Genomic DNA, 26,585 nt, shown 5'->3' with positions numbered 1-26,585 from the left:
ATCTGCCCACTTCCACCTTCTCATTCTTTCAGGAATCAGAAGCAGGTGGCTGGCAGGCTCCCCAGAGGTCTCCTGTACAGTAAGTACTGATTTTTTCCCCTGAATACAGTGTCAGATACTTTATGCCACCATTCTTAGATACTTGGTCTCTCTCTTTAACCACATTAGTAAAGGGAGTAATCTTAGATGATTTCTTCTGAATGTGGGATATAACCTGGAGTCCGTCCCTACAGCCGACTTAGCATAATACTTTATTTAGCTCATTCTATCAGTAATGCAGCTGCTGGCTTTACTTCTCACCTTTCCAATAGCTTCTTGGATAGCACGAATCGTCCTGCAATCCTTCTGCCTTTGAGAGATCCTATCAGCATTAACACTGTTCTTAGAGGAGGCAAAGGAGAGCCTTTGTTCCTCAAGGGCATCTGTGAAAAGAAGCAACAAGAGTAGCCACAAAAGAAAAAGACTCTCGGGGAGAAAATGCCAATATGTGCAACAAAATGATCCTGAATGCTAGGGTCAGACACAAAGCCTGGATCCTGCAGTGCATGTCTTATCAGAAGTAAATCCCAGAGAATTCAATGACATTGGCTCCCAAAATTGTGTGAGCAGAGAAACACAGCCTAAGGCTTCAACCCTAGGAACACTTATTGCAAGTATGGTCTATTGAACAAACTGGGTCTTATTACCGAATACAATATATCTTTCCTTTTTAATCTTTTTCCAATTTTTGACCAGTTCTCTTTTTTCTTTTGCAAGAAAAGGTAAGGAGATCCACGTGCAGAGAGGAAGAGTAAAGTGGCACTAACACTGGAATAAGGAGCTCAAGACAAACTGGAATGAATAGAAGCCCTTATTGAGCATCCCTCAATTTAGGGCAATCCAGACTCTAACTTCCTTTATCCACTGACACTGGGCAGGAGGCACAAAGTTGAGAAAGGCTGGTTTAGACCCCTATTTTCTTTTAAAGATCTGCAGCTAGATCTCATTCTAGATGTTATAATATCTGAGATAACTCCTCTTTCTAGGACATAATAGTATTGTCAGCCTCACCTGAATGCAACAGGCCAGTTTAGAGCAATGGGGCAGACTATGAAGCACATATAGTTCTATCCTCCAACAAAGCCAAACCATTAAAAGGCTCAGAAGGAACAGCAACAGAATGCCACTGCTGTCCCACAACATCCAGGATGGTCATCTCGGCTCTGTCTCAAGATAGCACTGGCTATCTATTATGACCAATTATGCTGCTTAAGAGGCTCCACCAAGGAGTAATCCCTTTCTTCAAGGCCCACTGCATTGGCCCCACCACTTGACCCAATAAAAACCACTTGAACTTTCAGTTTTGATGACACACATTGACCTAACCAACACAACCCCAAGGTAGTTCACAGATCCATTACAAAATCCTTTGATTGTTTCAGAATCACTCTACTGGTAAATAATGTTATTTGTTATGACATTTCTGTCCATTGATATGGGCTACATATATGTATATTTGGGGAATACTGTTTCCCTGCACCAGGATATGGGCTCTCCAGATGGAGAGGTGGGGATGCTAAGCACTCAGTCAAAGTTTTAGTTTTCCCACCCAGTTTAAGAAGAAAGATGCTTCATCAGTAGACTTGCCAAGTGTCCCCTATCTGAGGGGCAGAAAGTTTGTCCCTTATAAGACAGGCAGCATCTCATATTTATCTATGTGCCTTCAGGTTGCCTATTCATAGAATCATAGAGGTGGAAGAGACCTCTATGTCCAACCTCCTGCCAAGAAGCCAAAAAGCCTGCCAGTCCAACCCCCTGCCAAGAAGCAGGAAAATCACATTCAAAGCACCCCCGACAAATGGCCATCTGGCCTCTGTTTAAAGCCTCCTAAGAAAGAGTCTCCACCACACTCCAGAGCAGAAAGTTCCACAGCTGAACAACTCTCACAGTTAGAAAGTTCTTCCTAATGTTCAGGTGGAATCTCCTTTCCTGTAGTTTAAAGGCATCGTTCCGCATCCTAGTCTCCAGGGGAGCAGAAAACAAGCTTGCTGCCTCCTCCCTATGACTTCCCCTCACATATATATGCCTGGCCATCATGTCTCCTTTCATCCTTCTTTTCTGCAGGCTAAACATGCCCAGCTCTTTAAACTGCTCCTCATAGGGCTTGTTCTCCAGACCTTTGATCATTTTTGTTGCCCTCCTCAGGACTTATTCCAGCTTGTCAACATCTCCCTTCAATTGCAGTGCCCAGAATTGGACATAGTGTGATTCCAGGTGTGCTCTGACCAAGGCAGATAGAGGGGTAGCATGACTTCCCTGATACTAACATCCTGCAGGTTTCTTCAGTCACTCAGGCATCTCAGCTTACCAGTTGGGAACACACAAAAGTCCTGATGTGAAGAAGGGAGACCCACAAGATTCCTGATGACCCAGGAGGCTAAGCAGCTTGGTGAGATCACAACAGGGCGATGGTTTGGCACCACCAGAGGATGTACAGGACTGTAAGGTTTCATAAGCCCATCTGTATACAGAAGACAGAGAACACCATCTGCTGAGGGCCCTTCCACACAGCCATATAACCCAGAATATTAAGGCAGACAATCCGCAATACCTGCTTTGAACTGGGTCCACACTGTCACATAACCCAGTTCAAAGCAGATAATTTGGGATTTTATACAACTGTGTGGAAGGGGCCAGAGTAGCAATTAGATGATCCTGAGAGCTGTGATTCAAGAAAGTAATATTTTATTTATTGATGGATTTATTTCAAATATTTATACCCCGTCCTTCTCAACCCCCAAAGGAGGACTCAGGGCAGCTTACAAACAGCAACGATTCGATGCCGCAACATACAAACAAATATAACAAACAAATTAAAACAATATATAATGCATCAAGTTAAAACAATTTAAAACATTATTATCAAACCATGTAGCCATTTCCAGTCCAATTCAACAACCAAAGATTCAGAGCATGTCCAAAGTCAATTCTTATTTATTTATTTATTTATTTATTTACTGCATTTGTATACCGCCTTTCTCAGCCAATTGGCGACTCAATTCTTCAAACATTACAAGTGCTATCGTACCTGCTATTCAAAAGCCTGGTCCCAGAACCATGATTTAAGCTTCTTTCTAAAAGAAATGAGGCATGGAGCTGACCCAATTTTGCTGGAGAGTGAGTTCCACAGGCGGGGGACCACCACCAAGAAGACCCTGTCCCTCATCCCCACCCACCAAGTTTGCAAAGCTGGCAGGACTGAGAGTAGGGCCTCCCTGGATAATTTTAAACTGCGAGGCGGGACATAGAGGGAGATACATTCAGACAAGTATCCTCAGGCCCACTGATATGGAACAGAACCTTAATTCAAAAGAAAGTCTTTCCCTCATGAATAAGGTCAGAGATGGTAGTAGTAGAATTACCTAGGCAAGAATCTGGCCAAAAGGTCTCACTCTGGCCTTCTTTGCTCTTATATTTCATCAGGCGAAGTTGGTCCAAGGCTCGTTTCTTCAGCTAAAATGAAGCAAAAAAAGGTTAGGAAGGGAGAAAAGGCAAAGCGAGACACAAACCACAAGAATGTTCCACTCATATGCTCACCAAATGACAGCTACACATTTATTACTGAAAGTCAAAACTGACACTGCTTTTAGATACAAATCCCAAGTATGGAGAAGTGGCATTTGGGTAATTAAAGGTTTCTCTTTCCTCCATTTTTCTTTACAAAATACCTCAAGATAACAATGAAAGACATCACTTTGAGCCTCCAGTAAGAGAACACAGTAATAAATCCATCATCAGTAACAATAGCCACATTGCTATACTACTGCGAACAGTTCTTGGACCTCTGCTACAGTTCTTCCTGAACCTATGAGAGCAAGTTGTCCAACTTCTACACTCCACAAGTCTCTCCTTCTCCCTCGCTGCCTGACCTTCCTTCTAAGATTTATTGTGAAGACAGCAGAGAGAAGGAGAGCCATGTATGACCACTTTATCTCAATGGAAGGAAGGCAGGATGTGAAAAGAGGAAACCTAGAATAAAATAGTTATCTCCTTCTTTGCAATCCACATATCATCACCACTAGTATGATACTTACTTGTAGGTCTCTTGATGATAGTAAACACGTGCTCACAACAGCTTAACACATCAAAATTACACAAAAATATATCATTATAACTCATGATTTAAAATCCTACACATGCATCAAAGATTATTTCACAATAATGAATATAGACTGATTATTCAAGTGAAGGCTGAATCAAAGAAAAATAGTACAACAAAATGAGTCCAAAACTAATGTTATCCCAGTTGCAACCCTAGAAGCTTGTCTGTGTGGTTTCCAAATCTCCCCCACCCTCCAATTTCTTTAACCTTGCTCACCTTAATCCTGTTGCCTTTCTGTCGTGCTGCTGCCTGGATCTTCAAGAGCTGTTGAGCCCTGAAAGAAAGACAATTGGACATGATTTTACTTACAGTTGGAACAGAGACAAAAGCAATAGGAACTGAGACAAAAGCCATAAAGTGTGGACAATAGCTCTCAAGAAGCAAAAGAGAGAGCACTCAAAAGCACAGCATGCCATGGGGATTCTGAGAATTATGACCCCACAAAAAAGTAATGTTTTCAGGCTCTGCTTGAATATATAGAACTGTGCCACCCACACAGCCATTTTAGCAAGCAAAGCTTATTGAGATTTTTCTCATTCTGATCCCTATCAACTGACTAAAATATCAGTTCCTATCAGTGACAAGAAGATACAAAAACTCAAATATATGCTGTACATCTTTGTGAAGGACTGAGGAGCCTTTGACTCTCCAGATACTTTGGACTTCTACCTCAACGGTACTGAATTATATGAGTTACAACTCAAAATATCTGCAGTAGAGATTGGGCTATTTGCTATTACAGGCAGGTGATGGTGCAGATTTGGCCATCACTACAATAATTGTTTAAAGTATTCAGCAATCTAAGCAGACAAACACTACCCAGGAACAATGCTCAGCCAGTAGGTGTAGCCATGCATGGGTAAACTTCAACTCTCCATGTGTTTTGGACTTCAACTCCCACAATATCAGCTGTTAGGAATTGTGGGAGTTGAAGTCCAAAACACCTGGAGGGTCAAAGTTTGCCCATGTGTGGTGTAGCCTGACTGCATACCTTCCATGGGACCCCAGCTTCTTGATAGAGATTTTTGGTTTTGTCTATATATCTTAAAGGCACCAGATCCTATCTTATCTTGGGGGAATATGCCCCAAAGGTCATTCCTGATTAGTACCTAGATAGGAGTCCATCAAGAAATAACAGATGCTGTAGGCTATATTTCAGAGAAAAGGCATGGCAAAACTACTTCTGAGTATTTCTGAGTATTTTGCCATAAATCAACAGGAAAATTAAAAGCATATATACATGCATGTGCACAGATATAACTTAATGGCAGCCCACAAGACCAAGTCTATTTTGATCTGTATAGCTCTGATCCCCAGCTAGCCATAATAATAATAATAATAATAATAATAATAATAATAATAATAGATCACATCCTCAGTTGCTGCAAGAAGATCACACAGACAGACAACAAGCAGAGGCTTAACAAAGTTGCTCAGATGATTCAATAGAATTTGTGCCACAAATACCATCTGCCTGCAACAAAGGACTGGTGGGATCACAAGCCTGAAAAAGTTACAGAAAAATGAACATGTCAAACTTCTCTGGGACTTCCGAATTCAGGCAGACAGAGTTTTGGCGCACAATACTCCTGACCTCTCAATCGTGTTAAAAAACAAAGTATGGATTGTCGATGTTGCAATCCCAGGTGACATTGAAGAGAAACAACTGGAAAAGTTGACATGATACGAGGATTTAAAGATCGAACTGCAAAGACTCTGGCACAAGCCAGTCAAGGTGGTCCTAGTGGTGATCAGCATACTGAATGCAGTGCCTAAAGACCTTGGCCTGCACTTAAACACAATCAGCGGTAACAAAATTACTGTCAGCTGCAAAAAACCACCCTACTGGGATCTACATGCATTATTCGCCGATACATCACATAGTCCTAGACACTTGGGAAGTGTCCGACATGTGATTCAATACAACAGCCAGCAGAGTGTCAGCTGTGGACTCATTTTGTTGTGTTTCAAATAATAATAATAATAATAATAATAATAATAATAATAATAACAACAACAACAATAACAACAACTTTATTTTTTATCCCGCCTCCATCTCCTCAATGGGACTTGGGACGGCTTGTATGGGGACGAACCCAATCAATGTAGTTAAAATATAACACACTAAAGTTCATAAAACAACATCATAAAACAATATAAAGCAAACAACAGCATAACACAATATATAAACAACCACTGAGCAAACAACCAATGGCCTGAGAAGTAAACAATTTCTGGGCTTGGGCAGATGGGCTAATGTAAATCAGTTGTGAGGACAGGGCTAGTGGATAAACTGCAAAAGCCAGATGACAAAATTAGGAATACAGGGCAGAAGGGAAGGAGCAGTAATAAAGTGCAAGGACTAAATTTTGGGTCATAGCTGGGGGCCAAAATTATCTGGGGAACTGCCTAATCAAAAGCCATGCCCCCTTTCCCCATGATTCCAGAGGCCACTGACTGCCCCAGTTTTGTACCTTTTTTCCCCATCATTCTAAAAATCTACAGTGTATTTCTTTAGTCTTACTGGCAATGAGAACTTTAAAATAATATAAACTGGCACAGTTGATTCCATTAATTGGCCATGGGTTCTACCAAGCACTGAAACTTCCCACCACCACCAAAAAAAGCCCTTCGTCCTGAGGCTAAAAGATGTGGTGACAGGATAGATATGTAATGCTGCACTGTGGAAAACAGAGAGAATGTAAAATGGACTTTCATTAAGGCTGCTCCTGACTGAGCCAAGGATGAGCAAATAGCAGTGTTCCATATGTTTTGGGGCTCCAGCACCCAGCAGTCCACAAGAAAAAAAAGCTCATTCCCTTTGTTTTTCAAATGAGATACATAACTGTTGCAGCAGGAACTATCTTCGAAGGAGACAGTAACAAGGGAATGCCTCTTCTAAGACACAGCCTCCCACCTGCAGTTTTTATAAGTATTTATAATAAAAATTTTAAAAGAATAGTAATTCATCTTCTTTTCTTTTCAAGTGTTGCATGATTAAATCTCAGATGCCTTTCTGGTCTACTGAAGAGGGCTCTGAATTATTAATTTAAATGATTAAAGGCCACAGATTTAGCTTTTATGTACAAAACTACTGACTTCCACTCTGTTTCAAGTACTTTATGCCAAGGAGTATGAAAATGTGTGGTCCTCTAGATGTTGGACTGCATTTTCCATCAGACCAAGTAGCACAGTTTAGGATGAGAGAGCCACCCATTTTCCACCCCCAGGTTCTCCTGCCAGTCATCCCAAACAGGATAGTCATATACTGGGAAGTATGGATTAGACTACTATAGTGATGTATAGGTGGAAATGTACTTTAGCAGGTCTTGGAAACTACAGTTTATACAAAATGGAGTAGCTAGATTATTGATTGGAACATGACAAAGGAGCCATATACATTGGCTGTTCATTATGCTTCTGGTCTCAGTCTCAAGGTCCTATCAATTACATTCAAGACTTAAACAGTTTGAGGCTCTTCAAGTTGAGGGAACCTCTCCCTATATAAAATGTTCAACAATAGGGGAAACACAATGTAGGAAGACGTGGGAAAAGACCTTCTCTACCACAGCACTCTCCCCTGCCCAAGACATAACCAATGCCAGTAGTGGTATAATTCCAGTAAGAACTGAAAACATATTGATGGGTAGTTATTTGAAATTTAAGTATTTGGGATCTGCTCTGTAGAGGGAGAACTTGACTTAAGAATTTAATTCATTCGGTGACCAAGCTCTTAACTCAAAATGTTCTTATCTCAAAGTGATTTTTCCCACTGAAATGCATTGAAATGCTATTAATACGTTTCAGTTACCTAAAGCCCCCCTTATTTTGTTACATGTTTGAAAATAAGAAAACGTACTTTCTAAATAACAAATAATGTATACATCTACATTCACATGGAACAAGAAAGAAAGAAAGAAAGAAAGAAAGAAAGATTGGCGCTAGCCCTTAACTCAAAACATTGTTCTTATCTCAAAGCTAAACCTGGGCCAAGTGACAGCTCTTAACTCAAAATGCTCTTAAGTTGAGATTCTCTTAAGTAGAGGTTCCATTGCACAGTATTTCCTATAACTGAACATGTCTTGTGGCTTTAAATTGTTTTAAGCATTTTCAACTGGTTTGGACTTCCTTGTTCTAATTTTTCAGCTTACTGAATATGCTTTTACATTGTAAGCTACTATAGTGGAAGAAAGATGGAATATAAATCAAGTAAACATTTTTACAGTACTGTTTTTATATGATTTAAATTAGCCAAACTTGTTTTAGCATACACTGCTTTGTATTCCTATGAAGTATAAATGATCTAAGAATTAAATAAGTTAATATTAAACGTAAGTCGAAGGCTTTCATGGCCAGAATCACTGGGTTGTTGTAGCTTTTTTCAGGCTATATGGCCACCTCACTATCTCTGAGGATGCTTGCCATGGATGCAGGTGAAACGTCAGGAGAAAATGCCTCTAGAACATGGCCATATAGCCTGAAAAAACCTACAACAACCCATTAAACGTAAGCTTAGTGCATAATGACCAAAGAAAGTCTTGTGAACATACCCCAACCTAAGAAGACATTTGAGCTATGGACTGTGAAAACCTACCCATATATTAGGAAACAGTGATCAAGTTCTTACATAACTCAGATTGTCTGTCTAAGAGAGGCACTTCAAATGCTGTTTCACTGCCTTACCCAGCATTATCCAAACACTGCCCTCTTGAGTACAGACCCCAGAATTCCCCATCTAGCAAGCTGGCTGGAGGAATTTTGAGAGCTGTACACCAAAAACATAATTTTTGTGGGCTCTCAACTGTCTAAACCTACATTTATTTATTCAGTAATGTACATAGCCAACCTTATCAGCAAAAAAAAAAATCCAATAGAAATGCAATTGAAGCGAGAACTAAATAAAACTCAATTAGCACTCTAAAACCCAAGTCTGTCTAAAATTAATCCAATAAATTACATAAATATTACAAAATAGTGTTTAAAATCCAGTTTAAATAAGAATGTTTTGCAGAACCCCGCAGACACAGTGCTGGCCAAATCCTCCATGGACAGAACGTTTCATAAGGCCTGGTGCGTATTCCAGCTGTTTGCATTTCTTAAATAAATGGCACTGAACAGGGACCTCCTTGATAAAATTGACAGGGGAAGGGAGAACTCTCTAGAATTCATACATGCACACGCATCAAAAAGAGAATTGTTCTATAAATGCAGGGTGTTTCAAAAAGATGGACCCAATTTGAAATCACTGTATCTCTGCAACCACAAACTATCCATGAATAAGGCTCCTACCTTTCAAACCATGGGACATAGAGTTTCGATTGATTACCAATAGATGCCTCTCCCAGTGCACCAACAGCCCCTACCCTAAGTCATTCACAAGATAGGAACCCTGCAACATAAGACTCGATCCATAATTGAGATGCAGCATGCATTTCAATGGCATTTTAGGAGATACATCTAGTGGTAATCATTTGAAACTCAGAGTTTTCTTAATGGTCATTTCATGATTGTTGAAATATAATGATTTCAAATTGGGTTCATCTTTTTTGAAATACCCTGTATTTCTTCTTCAGACACTCCTTCAAACACTTTTGCGCTCCAAATATTTCCTACCATCCCACACATTAACACTGATCATGCCAGTGGGGGTGCGGCAGTTTAAAACCAAACATCTGGATGGCCAAGTGTCCATCATCATAGTTCCATGAAATAAGGACCAACATGCATTTCTTTTTGGAAAACAAAAATTGGGGTAGTTTTAAACAAGTTGGAGCTTGTGCAGAGAAGGGCAACAAGAATAAGAATGTATGGAGATATTATGATTCTATATCTCATGTTGAAGAGGGAGATGGTGTTATAAAAGCTGATGTACACCAGGTCAAACTCTTGGTCTGTCTAGTCAAACATTGTTGACTTGGACCTTCCTCTTCAGCAGTTACTTGGTCCTTTTTTAAGGTGGAGATGCCAAAGATTGACTTCTGGACTTTTTGCAAGCAAACCACAAACACAGCAAATGAGGCTTGGTCCTTCTTAGAGGAAATGCTGTGGATTATTTTCTCCTTTTGAAATCATTAGAGGTTTGGGGGGAGTTGGATGATGATGATGATGATGATGATGATGACCCCAATGTTCTCTCAGGATTGAGATCAAAAGCAACTAGGCTTTCCAGAAATCCCTCCAGCCAACATGCCTGGTGTTGGGTGTCATAATGCAAAAAAGAGCAACTTGTCTGAATTCAATCTTAAGGTAAAGGTAAAGGTAGTCCCCTGACATTAAGTCCAGTCATGTCTGACTCTGGGGTGTGGTGCTCATCTCCATTTCTAAGCCGAAGAGCAAGCGTTGTCCGTAGACACCTCCAAGGTCATGTGGCCGGCATGACTGCATGGAGCGCCGTTACCTTCCCGCCGGAGCGGTACCTATTGATCTACTCACCTTTGCATGTTTTCGAACTGCTAGGTTGGCAGAAGCTAGGGCTGACAGCGGAAGCTCACGCCACTCCCCGGAATCGAACCTGCGACCTTTCGATCAACAAGGTCAGCAGCTCAGTGCTTTAACCCACTGCGCCACCGGGGGCTCCTAATTCAATCTTATTAGACACCAAAAACTGACTGACATGAAAAAGCAGTTCTTCAACCAGCACCCACCCTTTTGTCCATTACCTGCTGTAATTAGGTACTGTGCCTTTATCCAAGTCCCGGAGAGTGAAAGGATCTACTCGGGCACAATACCATTCCAGTCGTCCCTTGTGCAAGGTATCAGTGATGTGCAGTATCTCTCGGCACTTCACACACAGCCCATATGGGTCCACAAGGTCCAGGAGGTTCAGGTTGGCCCGCACATAGAAAGAGTCACCAGGAACTCTCTGTCCAGCATCTAGGGCTTCTTTGAGAGGGTGATATCCTAACAAGGAGAGATGGCAAAGAAGAAAAGCCCTTGATGGATAAGAACAGAGATCTAGCTAGTTCAACATCCTACGTTCTACAAGCAAGAGTAGAATGGAGAAAAATGGCACTGCAGTGAAGTCTCACTAAGTCTTGACTCAGGTTTTGAGATATTATTCTGCCACCTCAGTGTCTAGAAACTTCATATTATATTTTTAAATGAAATCCAAAAAAATGCAGGCTTCTAAGACAGATGTTCAGTTCACAGATGTGTAGAATACAATCTGCCTTGGCTGTCCAGATGAATTAAGGATAAACAGTCACACACAGCATATCCTTTGTAGACAATTCAATTTACCTTTCCTATCGGGCAGGAAGATGAGAGAAGATGGGTCATCCCAGTGCAACAGACTCAGATACGCTACCTCTCGGGTGCAGTTCTCAAGGGAGAGCACCTCTCCATTTAGCTGTGTCCTCCTAAGCTGTGACAGAAACACAAAGAGAAAGGATAGATCAAGCACCATAAGCTTCATAATATTTCTGAACTTCAAAGCAATGATGATGATACAGTTCATACTCCTCTTCCCCCACCCCCAGTTATCTTATGGTGTATCCACACTATACAGTTACACCAATTAAATAGCTTCTTGTGCCACTGTTCAACAGTATCCTGGTATATAAAGTTTGATGGATCACTTAGAATAGTTTGTGAACATGCATTATTGGTCTCAAGGAGAGAACTCTTTAGTCTCTTCCCAAAGTCCCAAGACTGTAGAATAGTACTATACCAATTATATTGCCATTGATATGCCAGGTCTAAATACCATGAAGGCACCATATCTCATTTGATCTTGGAAGCTAAGCAAAATCAGACTTCGAAAGTACTTGGATGGAAAACAGTCAAGGAATACCAAGTGCTGTGAGCTATACTTTAGAGGAAAGAAATGGTAAATTATCTCTGAGTATTTCTTGCCTAAGAATATCTTATGAAATTCATGGAGTCATCATAATTCAGCAGATATCAATATATTCCCTAATTCTTTTCATACATGGGCTACCTCTATCAATACAGAATTGGTTAAATTGAATATGGGCCAACAGGTACTAATGTTATTAGGGCCAACTGAAATTCCATATAAGTGTACAATTCTGAGTTCTTCAGAACTCTTAATCAGGCTAGATGGAACAAAACTTAGGACATCAAAGTCCAAAAGTTCAGCTAGACCTCATGGCTACATCTTGCCTAGTTATTGGATTTTCCCGTTTCTTCCTCATTTTTTGTGCAACTCAGCTAGACAAAGTGTTCTGAAGAACATGAAAGCCTACCCACCTTTATGACACATGAGTCGGTCCTGAAAAAGGCACCGTCCAACTGTGCACCTTTACAATATGTAACACATCCACTAAGTATAATCTGGTATTCTATATATTTGAACTCCAAGCAAGGTGCACTCCATATACCTCTAAGAGGGAACACAGAAACACCACCCTTTGATTACTGAAGCATTCACCTTCCATATTAAACTCTCCTTGGTCAAAGGTTAACTGTGACTCATTCAATAATACCTCTAGGAGTCGGCATCCTTCTCGAAGTCCTATGCCCTCAGCTTCTGAGCCTGGTCTCACCCACTGGACATAAATCCCAGTTGTGTTTCCTCCGAGGATTGAGATGTCTCCAACAAGACCTCTGCTTTGTGGTGCTGGAATGCCCAAGGGGGCTGCATTAGACAAATGCACCACAACAGATCTGGTTGAGGAAAAAAGAAAAAGAAAACTATTTCAGTTGAAGCATGATCTGGCTTGATTAGGAGAATCTAGGGAGCTCCATAAATCATAGTGAAAACATTTTCTCAAGAGGCCGTAGGGGGCTTCCATGCCAGTAGGCAGTGAATCAGCTCTGAATTTGAGTCTGAACTTCAAAAGAGCTATCCAAGGTAGTAGACTAGTTTGGGGATAAGGTTCAGAACTTTGGCCAGCTTCTTTAAATTCCAGACAAATTCTAAGAACAGGTTCACCACCCCACTGACAAGGAAATTCCCAGTTATCGCCATAGGGCTTTTTTCTACAAACTTCAGAATCCCCCAAGCAGTTTGGGAAGTAGTCAAATTTAAATTATAAGTTACCTTGAGCCTCAACTCTGAGAGAAAGGGAAGATAATGAGGAGGAAGAGAAGGAAGAGGAGGAGGACAACGACACTGGAGATTCTGAAGTAGTAATCCAAAGAAGTAAATTTTGCAAGCTCTGGTGGAGAATGGCAGTAAGTCTGCCCCACAAGATAAATGCTGCTGTTGTTATCATGGACCAGTCCAAGATGATCCAGCATAGTGTGGTAGTTACAATGTTGAATGTAGGAATGGGGAGGCACATGGCCAAATCTTTGCTTGGGCATGAAGATCATTAGATGACTTTCAGCCAGTCACTATGTCTCAACTAAACGTGCCTCATACGGTCACTGAGGATTTACAAGAAGAGGAAAGGTCTAACCTCTTTGGAAGAAAAGTGGGTTATTGAGATATTAAATATGGCATGGTCATTTACAGTTTCCAGATGCTGGAAACTGGAAGGTGATGATGAGAACAATAAGTAAATAATAATAATAATAATAATAATAATAATAATAATAATAATCTTTACTTATATCCTGCTCCCTCTCCAAAAAGACTCAGGATGGCTTACAATAAATAAATATAAAACCAAGCAAGAATAAAAATATAATACATAATGATAAAATAAAAAAACATTAGAACTAACTAATAATATCATAATAAAATACACAGATTAAATTTGAGAGGATTTAAAACACATTGTGCACCAGAGCAAAACCAGTTCAAACCAGTTGGTTGTTTGGAAGTAATTTTCAATCACCAGTTTTTCTCCCTTATTCCCAAATTCTAATCTTTCCAAGATATTTGAGGCGTATGTCCTAACAGCAGCTAAAAATGGCGTGTGCATAGATGCTGTGATAAAGACATGTATCCTGAAGGAACATGATCATACAACTTGGCTTCATCAGACTAGCAGACCCACAGCTTCCCTTACAACTACTAATAGGTCTGCAGAGCAAAATCCTCCATCACCAAGTTCTTAAAGGTCTTTAACTTTAACTGGACCTCAAACCTCCATCACACAAACCAAGAGGATAGCTTTCCCCATGTGGATACCTTACAGATATATTGATGGTCATGCTGTCTGAGGACAGCATCGAACTATAGTCAACAGATTAGAAGGGCACTTTTATAGGGACACTTATACTGTTATACCGAGCTATGAAGAACAATTTCCTTCCAAAAGCAGGACTGATACCCTGCTCTTATGTTTACTTGCAGCTGTTTTGCTTCATTTTCAATTGTTTACATTTCCATTTCTTGTAAACTGCCCTAGGCACTTTATTGAAAGGGTCTATGAAAATGTAATAAATGCCCCATATTGGGGACTTGAAATGAAAGAAATTAGCAATTGCTCTCCTCCGTTACTTAAAATGGGGTAAAGGGGGTATCACAAATATCAAGAATAACCCTGCCAATGCAGAGTCACTTTGTTTAGTGCCCTACAAATGTATCTATATTACTCAGTTACTTCATGCCGAATCAACTGCAAATATACACTCAAGGGTTGGAAGAGACAAGATCCAGCTAGAACAAACTCCTGCCATGCAGGAACACGTAATTAAAGTACTTCCAACAGATGGCCACCCCGCCTCTGTTTAAAAACTTCCAGAGAAGGAGACTTTACCACAATCTGGGCAGTGTATTTCATTGTTGAACAGCTCTTACCGACAGGACATTTTTTCTGATGTTTAAATGGAATCTCTTTCCCTGTAGTTTGAATCAATTGGTCCTTATCCCAGCCTCTGACAGCTTTTTAAATATCTCTGGGTTCTATTTGTATTTTAACTACATTTTAACTTTTGTATATTTCAGTGATGTGAACTTTTATCTGTATCCATTTTTGTAAGTTGTCTGGTGTTTCAGGGATGAGAAAAAGGCAAGATATAAATAAAATATAACAAAAGCTATGTGTAATTTAGTGAGGTACTTAGAATTCACTGCTTTAGAGCTCTAGTCCATTCCCCTGAATTACAGCACCGAAACTCTCTAGCAGAGAATTTTAAGGATCTCACAAAACTATAAATCCTAAGCTTCCACAGGAAAGCACAAGGGCAAGGCAGGGATAGGCAACTGCAAAGTAGAAGGGAACAATTCCCTCCCTCTTTCAGCCTGGCTGGCAGCACCAATATGTGCTGTTACACTAGAAGTGATGTAACAGCAGTGATATAACATCACTTCTGACCACTTTTTTTGGCCAGTTTTCATCTATTTTCTCATCTCCCCTCTAGTTTTTTTGGGGGGAAGGGGGTGTAGAGGATACTGGAGCATTGAAGAAAGCAATCTACATTTGCAGGCAGCTTTGGAATGGCTTTCTGCTGAAAAACACTCAAACACTGGCTAGAAAGAATTTGGGTGTCTGGAGGCTTGGGTGGGGCTTCTGGAGGGCTTCAAGGAACCCCAAAACACAGAATTTTACCCATAATCTCCACTTTGCAAATTGGACTAAAGGCAAAATATTGGGCTTTTTTCTACCTCTACATTGCCAACTCAGTGACCACGAAGAAGCCATAAATTTCAATAGACATTACTGGAGAAAAGTGACCAATGATCTGACATAATATTAGGCAGCTTTGTATTTTCGCAACCAAAAAGATGCAAGGGAACAGCATCAAAGGCAATAGCAGCAACAGTCTAGGATTCAGCAGAAGGAGGAAGAGTTTTGAAAATGGATAACATGGAAAAGTGATTGTACCAAACACAATTTTTCCCAGATTGGAAAAGTTACTTCTTGACGGCATCCCCCATAATCACCACAATAGAGTGAGTGTTCCTTAAAGTAATACCAGCACCAAAATCCCTCTCATTTGCCACTATAGGTAGATTTGCAGGACTAACTCTTCCAGTCTAAGTACTCCATCTTCTACTGTGCTATAATTCAAAAAGCTGTTCTTAGAAACCATTGGGAAATAGAGAACAAAAAGCAAAGAGACCTCCTGGCAAACCCCTGCTCGTCAGAGATGGTGGATAAGCAGATTTCTGACTTTGCCCTTGTGTGTGCACTGCCCGATGATGAAGGGGATATGGCAGAGGAAGCTGTAGTGGTGATGCTTTCTGAAAAGAGTAAAGGATGAAAACCAAGTTATAGTGCTGAACATTCAAGGAGTTACTTTTGCTCAGATTCTCAAAGAGAATGAAGCAAAGTTAGACCTTAACACTGAAGTAGATGGGTTGAGAAAACTCCAAACTGAGGGATCATTTCCATGAGCATCTCCCTTACAGTTGGGGTAACATTCAACAGTCCAACCATTTGGGTGATGGATAGTCATATAAGCTAGTCATCCTCAGCTAAATGAGTCAGATTAAAACCTCCATGATGTTCAGCTTCTACACAAGTTGGGTTGTTGTATGTTTTTTGGGCTATAAGGCCATGTTCTAGAAGCATTCTCTCCTGACGTTTCACCTGCATCTATGGCAGGCATCCTCAGAGGTTGAGAGGTCTTTTGAAACTAGGAAAATTGGGTATATATATCTGTGGAATGTCCAGGGTGGGAGAATGAACTCTTGTCTGTTGGAGTTAGGTGTGAATGTTTCAGTTGGCCACCTTGATTAGCATTTGATGGCCTGGCATATTTTTGGTGTGGGTTGTTCCAACAGACCTCAAAACCAACAGTTCCAACAGACGTCACAACCTCTGAGGATGGCTGCCATAGATGCAGGCGAAACGTCAGGAGAGAATACTTCTAAAAAATGGCCATATAGCCCGAAAAACTTACAACTCAGTGATTCCAGCCATGGAAGCCTTTGACAATACATTTCTATAAAAGTTGTTGGGCATTTCAAACAAACATACTTTGAGGTTTCCAGGCTGGGGGATGAAAGTGTATGCCTTCTAAATTGGGAGGGTGTCCGAAGAGTATGATGAGACAATTACTTGCAACCTCCATAGCTGGGTCATTTAATTGTTAAATCGGCCATGCAGGATCATAAGAAAGTAGCTTCCCTGCAGTAAAGAAGAGCTTGGAAAAATTACCTTTTCAATTACAACTCCCAGTATTCTCCTAGCCAATACAGTCAGGTTGACTGGGGATCTAGGATTGTAATCCAAAACAGTATCTTTGAAAAGAAGCAATTTTAAAGACCTCCCCCCTCCCATTTATAAGGTCCTGAAAATGGATTACTCAGCACAGTCTCTCCTGCATTCCAATAATACCTGCACTGGATATCTAACAAAGGCGGCAACAGAAGAAATGTGAACTGGATTCAGCTATATGTTGAATGGTCCCTAGGAAACTCCCCCATCCTTTGCATCTGAATTCAGAAGCCAGGCAGTCCTTTTTGCACATAATCCAATCCTCCTGGGTAGATACATTGGTAGAGAAAAATGCCACAAATCTAGCCAGGCCCGAGATATACAGTGAGACATGCTCTAGAGATTTACAGCCTGTCAAGAGGAACCAATAACGGCCTGAAGCTGAAGCATTTATCAATTGCAGTTCCTACTCCTCTGAAACTGAATCGAATTGTCAAATAAAAAAATCCACTATAAATTAAACACACCAGACCGGAATCGCCCAAGAACAGAGGCATCCATGCATGCATGCAAGAGGGAGGGTGAGCCCTGGAGGGGCTCCCGGAGCGCGGAGGAGAAGTGTGGAGCAAGGGCACCCCCTTGTGGGGAACCCAGTCAAGCAATTGGGGAAGCCCCTCCCATCCTCTCAATGCAGCTTTCAAGGAGAAATTCAATAATATGAGCAATACCTGTTAAGTCTTCCATGCTGCCAAAGGACCCATAAGACTGACTGAAGGCACAAAGGAGAGACAGAAAGAGTGACGTTAATTCACAATCTTACATGTATCAAAGCTGTTTTCGCCCCCAATCTATCTCCCTCTAACACTGTTCTTCAAAGATAATGACAAGCGCTATTAAGATCATCACCATGCTGGTGTGTTTTACATTTCTACAGGTTTTTTGGTTTTTTTTTACATTTACTCAGCCTCCTTCTTCTACTTGGGGGCAGAGAAGGTATAGCTTTTCTCAACATCCCTTTGTACTAACTCGGCTTCCCAGGTATTTTTGACAGTTCCTTGGCACAACCACAGCTTGAAAAAGTTCCTTTTTGGGGTGACAATTCCTAGAACTCCCAGATAGTACAGCCGGGGGATTCTGGGAGTTGTTGTTCTCAAAGGCGATTTCTGGAGCTCTACAACATATGGCAAAGACAGCAGAGACAGAGCCATGATAATTGAAAAACCAGGCTAGAATTAAAGCTGCCATTTCTCTCTTTTTTCCAGCTCTGAGCAGGGTCCCTTTGCTCCCATGCCCATCTTGATTCCTGAATGTTAAGTGTGATGAAAACTTGATGAGATTTTAATTGCCCACTTGAATAACTTTCTGTCTTAGAATAGAAAGTCGGGAGGAAAGAGACTGGCAATCAAAAGGGTCCCCAGGTCCCACATGCACCCGGGCTGTTTTATTATTCCACTCCACCTTATCCCAGTGCTAGATAAGAATGGGGCTGAGATAGGAATGCCTGGAGCGTGGAACACAGCCTTGTAAAATAAACTACCATTAAAATAGTGGTGTACAGTTCTAGGATGCATTTGTCCCAATCTGCTCTGGGGTTTTCATATATTGTCTTCCTCAAAGTATGAATGGGGAGTAATATTCAGTTGGGCACAGGCTTTCTGTCCCCATTCCTCCTTCCAGCCTTCCTTGGATGTATGCTGTACACGGCTCACATGGGGAGTTAATCAGCTCTGGAATACAGATGAGGACAGAGGGCACTTCCAGATAGCACCAAATCACAAGATTTCTAAGGCCCTTTCCACACAGATGAATAAAATCCCACATTATCTGCTTTGAACTGGAATACATGGCAGTGTGGACTCAGATAACCCAGTTCAAAGCAGATACTGTGGGATTTTCTACCTTGATATTCTGAGATATAAGGCTGTGTGGAAGGGCCCTAAGATGACTTCAGAGCAGATCCCACACTGAACTGCTAGTTCTGGGATTTCTTTCCCCGACATCCTCACTGGCCTCCCTTCTGTGTCTCAGGATAAAATGGAGGGTGGACAAGGGACATCCGCTGGAAGTTTTTTTAAGTATATGATTATGCACTGATCCATATATGCGCGTAGGATGTATATAGAATGTATACAAGCATATTCACATGTGCACATATGCAAATCAGTGCATAATGGAGGGAATCAAAAAAGCTTCCTCTGGATTTCTCCCTTCTCCTAATTATTTATTAAAGCTCTGTTTGCAGTGTTACAGGGTTTACAGTATTTATTAAAGAGTTCTAATGGATCTCCGTCCGTGCTTCTTTTCAGTCAGCTGTGAATCCATTTGACAGTCCAATCAGCTGGTCAGCTGTTTCAGGCTTTTTAAAAGGGACGGACATCGGCTGGAGCAGTCTCCACAGGGAGGAGGGAAGGAAAACACGTGTTTTCTGTCATGCAGAGTCACACAGACATGCAAATATCCACAGCTTTCAGCCAGAAATGGGATAAAAGAAGACTTTTTTATTCAACAGTGTCCTCCTTTATAGTAAACCATCAAGTGTTTTCCAGTGACGTCATTTAGCCACCCCACATTTTGAAATGGGAGCTCTTGCGATTAAGGTACTGTGTGGATGGGGCCAGAGAGAGGATAGGATGATGAATCAGAGCCCTTCCACACAGCCCTTTATCCCAGGATATCAAGACAGAAAATCCCAGATTGTGGACTCAGATGATCCGGTTCAAAGCAGACATTGTGGATTTTCTGCCTTGATATTCTGGGATAAAGGGCTGTGTGGAAGGGCACTTAGTTCTCTATTTTAAGTTGAGCCTCAAAGTAGCTATCCAAGGTGCTGAACTTCTTTGGATTGCAATTTTCTATGCTAGAGTTCAACATCTTGGTTAGTTTTCTTAAAGCCCAAACAAACCTCATAAGAGATATGGGCAGCACCAACTGCCAGTTAATAGTTGCCATTTGAGATCCAAAGGCTGAAACTTACACTGTAGAATTTGTGCTATTTGACACTACCTTAACCGGTATGGCTCAATGATATGGAGTCATGGGATTTGTAGTATAGTGAGTCTCCAGCACTAAAGATCTTATAAGACTATTGTTCCCATGATTCTATATTTTCAATCCATTGCAATTAAACTGGTATCAAACTACATTAATTCTACAGTGTTGATGTTCCCCCAGCTAGTACTTGCAGATACCAGTTCAATCAGTTGCTTTATTTTTATTGTGATATTTTCTCAAAAGTGAGTGTCCAATTTTCCACATTGCTCTACCACCCAATGGAAAGGAAGAGTAACACACAGGGGAATCTGGACATTTTTTACCTCCAGGCACTAATCAAAGACAACAGCTTCATATTGTTCCCTGTCATCTTCATGGCTAAAAGATAGTAAGGTATGGAGGTACCTCATCAAGCCAGATTCTGACTATCAATGTATGGACCACATTAAGCTTACAGGTCAGACATACAAGTGACTTTTCAAATTTACCTCCCCTAAGATTCCATCCAAGGAACTTCCTTGAGCACAGTCATCCATTCTAGATCTTGACCAGTGCCATAACTTCGCTTTTTCATCTACAAGGATATTTCCTCAGCTCATTATAATAATGATCTTCTGTCATATACACCATTAGCAAGTTTCCTTTCCTCATTTCAAATATAATGGTCATCCACCCTTTCTTTTATCCAGTGGCACCTAGGTAAATGACAATGGGGCATTGAGCTGACTCCTGGACTTTAGCCTTAACTTTAAGGACATGGAGCTTGTTTAGGAGATGGAAGTTCAATGCTTTGAACAGATCCATGGTCCCATTGAAATGGGATTGTCAGTCACTGCTTCTTTGATCCACAGCCATTATTTTCTTCTCATCTTTAGCCAAACAGGTACTTTCTTTGACAGCATATTCAATTCAACAGCCTACTGTCTTCTCCAGAAGTCAAAACTTTAACTGTTTACCCCAGGAATCTACAGTAACTTGAAACCTCCAAATTATTTTTACTAAAAATCCTAATTCTCCTTCTCCCCCTCCCACCATTTGCTACCATATCTTCAATTTGAGTGCTCACAGCATACATTCCTATTATAGGACCCTGAGTCCAATGTATCCAAGCTTAGTGTCCCCCACCCTACACACACTTTAACATCTATATGCAGCCCAAGAGGAAGAAATCCCATGGTTCAGAGAGCTGGGGATTCCAGGCATCACCTCTTGATGGGGACCAGTCCATCTTCACGCTGACGTCGAAGGATGGAACCAGCACAGGGTGGGAAGGGGAAGATGGAAAGACGATTTATGTCCTTCTCTCTGTCTGGAGTCACTTCCTGAGGAGAAATGGGGTGGAAGAGGAAATCTTTGAGTCAAGACAGATTCTATCCAAATTTATGTGTCTTGTTATTTATTAACTGGACTGAAATGATAAAATCTGGGGTGAGCACCTATCAGAGGCTGGGGAGACACACTGAACATAATCAGGACCTTGGAAGGTGGCACATCCCACCATTATTATTGTACCTTTGAATGAGAGGGGGAGCCCCCAGTGGCACAATGGGTTAAACCCTTGTACTGGCAAGACTGATGACTGAAAGGTCAATGGTTCAAATCCAGGAGGCTGTCAGCTCCAGTTTCTCATGTGAGGACGTGAGAGAAGCCTCCCACAGGAAGGTAAAATATCCGGGCATTCCCTGGGCAATGTACTTGCAGATGGCCAATTCTCCACATCAGAAATGACTTGAAGTTTCTCAAGTCACTCCTGACACAAAAAAATGGGAGGGGTATAGTCCTGAGGTGGCACCTTTTCCCTCCCATGGATTAATTAAAGAGTTTTAACCAGTCAATTTACTAAGTACACATTTATGTATAAACAAAATAAATAGTTATGAAGGCAAAAGTATAGGATTGGGGAGGGTAAGTTTGTTTTGCTGTTTCACATTTAAATCATGAGGGAGCAAGCTCTGGGGGTCTGGGCATTGTTTTCCAAATCTAGTACCCTTCAGAGACTGTACTAGATCCACAAATGAAAGAATAAGAGACCTAAAAGTTGCAGCCATTAAAAAAAATCCACTTTATTTCAATGATAATTATTTCGGCTAAAATAACTGATGGGACCCTACATATTTTAGTGGAAAACTGCATCATTTAGAGGCATAATTTCCTCTTTTTAAAGGATTCCATGAGTTGCTGTCAAAAAAAGGGGTTAGAGGTGCATTCAGAAGACCTCTTCTAGGATTTTATTGAGGGGGGGGGGGGAATGTGTCCCTAATGGAGGCTGTTTCCTATTACATAACTGACTTGTTTTTCTATAGCTCCAAAAGCTCACAGTAAATATTCCACTGCAGCAAACTATACACACAGGCTCAGTTACTACCTTAGAAAATCTACTAACTGCTCCACTGATAATGCGCCGCAAACAGCCAGCTGCTTATAGGAGAGGATTAACATAGTGACGACAGCATCAGTTTCACATACAATTTATTTTCAGAAATGCATTTTAGCAGGATTGAGGTGGCTTGCAACAAGGGCATAACAAGACCTCATGACTACTGAGCATGCCTTTCATAGATGTGGGCAAAATGTCAGGAGAGAATGCTTCTGGAACATGGCCATATAGTCTGGAAAACTCACAGAAATGCAGCGATTCTGGCCATGAAAGCCTTCGACAACACAAAGACCTGTATACTTCATTCAAATTTATTCCATTCCAGGTACCATAATCCCCATATCAGCTAGTTAACAAGGATGGGAAGGCACTAGATAGTAAAAGGCTGCTATAAATGTCCTATACATCCAGCATCACAAGGTCCTTTCATACTGTACTATTACAGCATTATGGTCCACTTTAAAGAGCTATGACCATTTCCCTTGGAATCCTGGGGTTTGTAGTTTGATAAGTCACTGGAACTAACCTTAACTCTATGGCCCTCTTCACATGGCCCTTTCGGGCTGTGCCATTGCGACAGCAATCACTGGCGACATAGTGATTGTGCTATACCATGTTTTGCTGTTCAATCAATCACATATCTACCTAAGTATTTGATTACTGCTCCACTGTGCAATGAGGAATGTAGAGTGCCTGTTTCTGCAACCTTGATGAATAAATGACCTGAAGTAATGGATTAAAATTGTAGGAAAAGATATTCTACCTGAATATTAGGAAGTACTGTCTGACAATAAGAGCTGTTCCACCATGGAATATGCTGCCTCAGATTGTGGTGGCATCTCCCTCTCTAGAGGCTTTTACACAGAGCCTGTATGGCCATCTGTCAGGAGTGCTTTGATTGTGTATTCCTGCATGGAAGGGGGTTGGACAGGATGGCCCATGTGGTCTCTTCCAACTCTAGGATTTTATTGCTCTAATCCTAAACCAAAACAGTTAAACATCATTTGCCTAACACAACACTAAATCTCACAGGTTACTGCGAAGACTGGATGAGATATGTGAAGATTTCCAGACAACATCTGACTCACACATTTTAACATTCTGTTTGTCTCCCTGTCTCCCTGCCTCTGTAGTCCTAATTCTGTTTATGTGATATTTTTAATTGGCTTTTTCAGGTACATGAATCCAAATCAATATCAAAATTGCTAGCAACCAACCTGAGCTCAAGGGATAAGACAGGATATAAACAAACAATAAACATCATATAGATATCGAGTATTGGGGTGAAACTGTTATCTTTTTAAAGATCTCAGCTTTAATGGAAAAACAGAGTAATACCTTTAAGTTTTAGACAAAAATCTGGAAAACTCTGGAGAATTTTTAAGCTAATGTGTGGAAATTAGAACAATTATAACTTAATAGGATTGCTTTCATTATTCCATCAATCCCAAATTCTCTGCTAATGATACCCCATTCCCAAGCATTTCTCCTTCTCTTAAAATATTCCAGATTCTCTCTTCTTATCTGACTTTCCCCCCTTTGCCCTCAGCTTATGTCCATTTTTGCAAACCAGATTCAAAGTTCAAAAGTAGTTTGCACTCAGTTAACTAAGGCCACTTCCACAAAAGGTAACCCCTTGCAATGCTTTTTAAACCCCAAGATATTTCTACCCAACACTTGAAGTCTATGTCAAGCGATGAACACAGTAGGTTGGCATTTCTTAAGTGGGTGGCTTGGTAGTATTTAATAAATGTGATGAAGTTTGTGTTTCTTCCTCATGAATAACTTCACCACACTGATGGTGCTTAGCCATGTGTGACCCAATTCTCATCAATGTGGAGAGTATGCTTTTTCATCACCTACCACAAGGCATGCTTAACAAAATATATAGATGACTAAACCTGGGTCTTTCCATATATAAGGTATGACCTCCACCCCACTCCAGTGTATACATTTCTCCTCTTACCTCCTCCTGGTTTATACAATCCTCAGGAAATGCAATGTCCAGCATGCCCGGTGCGTCTCCCATCCCATCCTCAAGGGTTGAAGGCTTCTCTATCATGCTCCAAGTGCTACTGAGGATGGAACAGAGAGAATAGGAGGAGGAACACATCTAAGAAGGGGGAGAAAGAAAGCAATTTGTTACAAGATAGAATAAATTCCTTCAACAATAACAAAATGTGCTGAATCTTAAACATGCCTGAACCTAAACACTCTAGTGAACCCACATACTGTAATAATTTTAGGGAGGAAAAAAGTTGAGGCCATGAGAGAAAACCTAAACCAGGTTTAGGTACAATGAGGCAGCTACCTCAGGTCAAGAATATCATGAAAAGGAAGCAAATCCTTAATTAATGTATTTGTTGTTACTACAGTATGACCTCTGTATCCATGGGTGATATGATCCCAGATGAGTGAAACCACTGATAATAGAGAACCATGTTGAAATGAAAGACCTCTGAACCAAAAATGCCATAGAGGTAGGTTGGAGGACCTAGAAAATGCCTAAAGAGGTCATATTTTGTCAGACACGAGTAAATGAAACTGTTAGCAATGGGCACACAGATATGGGGGAGTATTATTATTATTATTTTACTGACAAAGAAAGACTTTTACACAATTTTCTGCTGTGTGTCAGAACAACTTAATTGAGGCACTAAGCAGCCAGACTTTGGGATGAGAGAGAGGCCTTGTTATGCTGCTTCAGGCAACAAAATATATAGGCTGGTCCTGGAGAAAACTATCCCGTTTGTGATTTTAGGAGTCACCATTCAGATCCCGAGGAGACTCCAAGGACAAAATTGTTGCGTTTAAGTGGTATTTAGTCTGGTCCAAAGCAGAAGACACAATAACATTGCACCGAGGCAAAAGAACAGAAAAACTTTACTTTTATCAACAGAGTTAAAATATAAACTTGCAATGTTACAAACAGTGCAACAAATTTACATAGTCTTTGTAAGCAATACAGAATAAGGCTTCTTCTTCTTCATCCAAATGAGAGAGCAGCAAAAATGGCTGAGCAAAATGCCTGAGCAAAGGCTCCTCAGAGCAAAAACTGGACTGTATTCTAAAAACCATACAGTTATACCCCACTGGATGTGGTCCAAACGTACTACATTAGCAGTTGCACATAATAATTAAAAGCATAAGGTTTTCTTTAACACACACACATACTTGACTATGTTACAACTTACTGTAACAAAAATGTGCCCCAGTTTTATGATTCCTTTTTGGTTGGCATCCATACACTTCTCTGGTGGCACACTCCACTGAACATGGTAAGTCTTATTCCTGAGAAACTATTCACATTTTTATATATTTAGGACCCTGTTTTTGAAAATGCTTTGTCATGTGGGAAGCAGTAGGATAAAAGGAAGACTGTATTGCAGGGGAATAGACTCAATCAAAGAAGCCACAACCCTGAGTTTGCAGGATTTGAGCAGGAGTGTTGATAACAAAGTGTCTTGGACATCTCTCATTTGTAGGGCTGCCATAAGTTGAAGCCGACTTGACAGCAACTAACAACAAAGGACTCTGCATTCCACTCCATATAAAGAGACATGAGATGAGACCAGTTTTCACTGATCTTCTCTGACAGTGTTTCTTGTATCCATCATCTTAACTCTTTCCTATTCCGTACAACTACAGCTGTAACTACAGATGGAGAGGGGAAACGGCCAGCGGTTGTTCCTGCTCTTAACGTCTGTCCAGAGCTTGCAAAATTTATTCTTCTGGACTGTAATTCGAGAATCCCAGCCAGCATGGCCAATCGTCAAATTGGCAGAAAGACTCTGAGAATTGTAGTTCAAAAAAAGGTCATATTTCCAACCTCTGCTTCTGTCATTGATCCCATTTAGAGACAGGCAGTGAGGAGGCAGTGAAGGGGCAACAAAGGCACAGAAAAATCTGGGCTAGAAGAAGCTTCAAGGACTAGCAATGGGCCTTGTTGTAATGTAGCCTCAGCTGATGCCTAACAGTACCAACACTACAACCAATGCCGAATTTTTCTGCCTTTGTTCATACAATATATAATGTTTGCAAGCCGGAATCTGTCACTTTCCAAAGATCCAATAAGCAACTCCCAGGACAGGACTAGGGAAAATGAGGCCATGCAGGT

General features: G+C 40.9%; 1 protein-coding gene across 3 annotated transcripts in view; it reads right to left on the bottom strand.

Annotated features, from left to right (window-relative positions):
* CARD10 (caspase recruitment domain family member 10) overlaps positions 1–26,585 on the bottom strand; it is a 73,958-nt gene that overhangs the window by 5,741 nt on the left and 41,632 nt on the right. For all 3 annotated transcript variants that reach the window (XM_067469212.1, XM_060777007.2, XM_067469213.1), the window contains exons 10-20: positions 24,435–24,581; positions 21,298–21,413; positions 17,829–17,869; positions 16,061–16,181; positions 12,589–12,769; positions 11,381–11,504; positions 10,801–11,041; positions 4,358–4,415; positions 3,402–3,492; positions 2,348–2,500; positions 301–422 (exon numbers count right to left, since the gene is read on the bottom strand). In XM_067469212.1, the coding sequence (XP_067325313.1) occupies positions 301–422; positions 2,348–2,500; positions 3,402–3,492; positions 4,358–4,415; positions 10,801–11,041; positions 11,381–11,504; positions 12,589–12,769; positions 16,061–16,181; positions 17,829–17,869; positions 21,298–21,413; positions 24,435–24,581 (1,395 nt within the window). The remainder of the gene's footprint in view (positions 1–300; positions 423–2,347; positions 2,501–3,401; positions 3,493–4,357; positions 4,416–10,800; positions 11,042–11,380; positions 11,505–12,588; positions 12,770–16,060; positions 16,182–17,828; positions 17,870–21,297; positions 21,414–24,434; positions 24,582–26,585) is intronic.

Source organism: Anolis sagrei, chromosome 5 (genome assembly GCF_037176765.1).
Source record: "Anolis sagrei isolate rAnoSag1 chromosome 5, rAnoSag1.mat, whole genome shotgun sequence".
Lineage (NCBI taxonomy): Eukaryota > Metazoa > Chordata > Lepidosauria > Squamata > Dactyloidae > Anolis > Anolis sagrei.
Note: the sequence above shows the minus strand (reverse complement) of the source record. Positions and strands in the feature narration are given on the sequence as shown.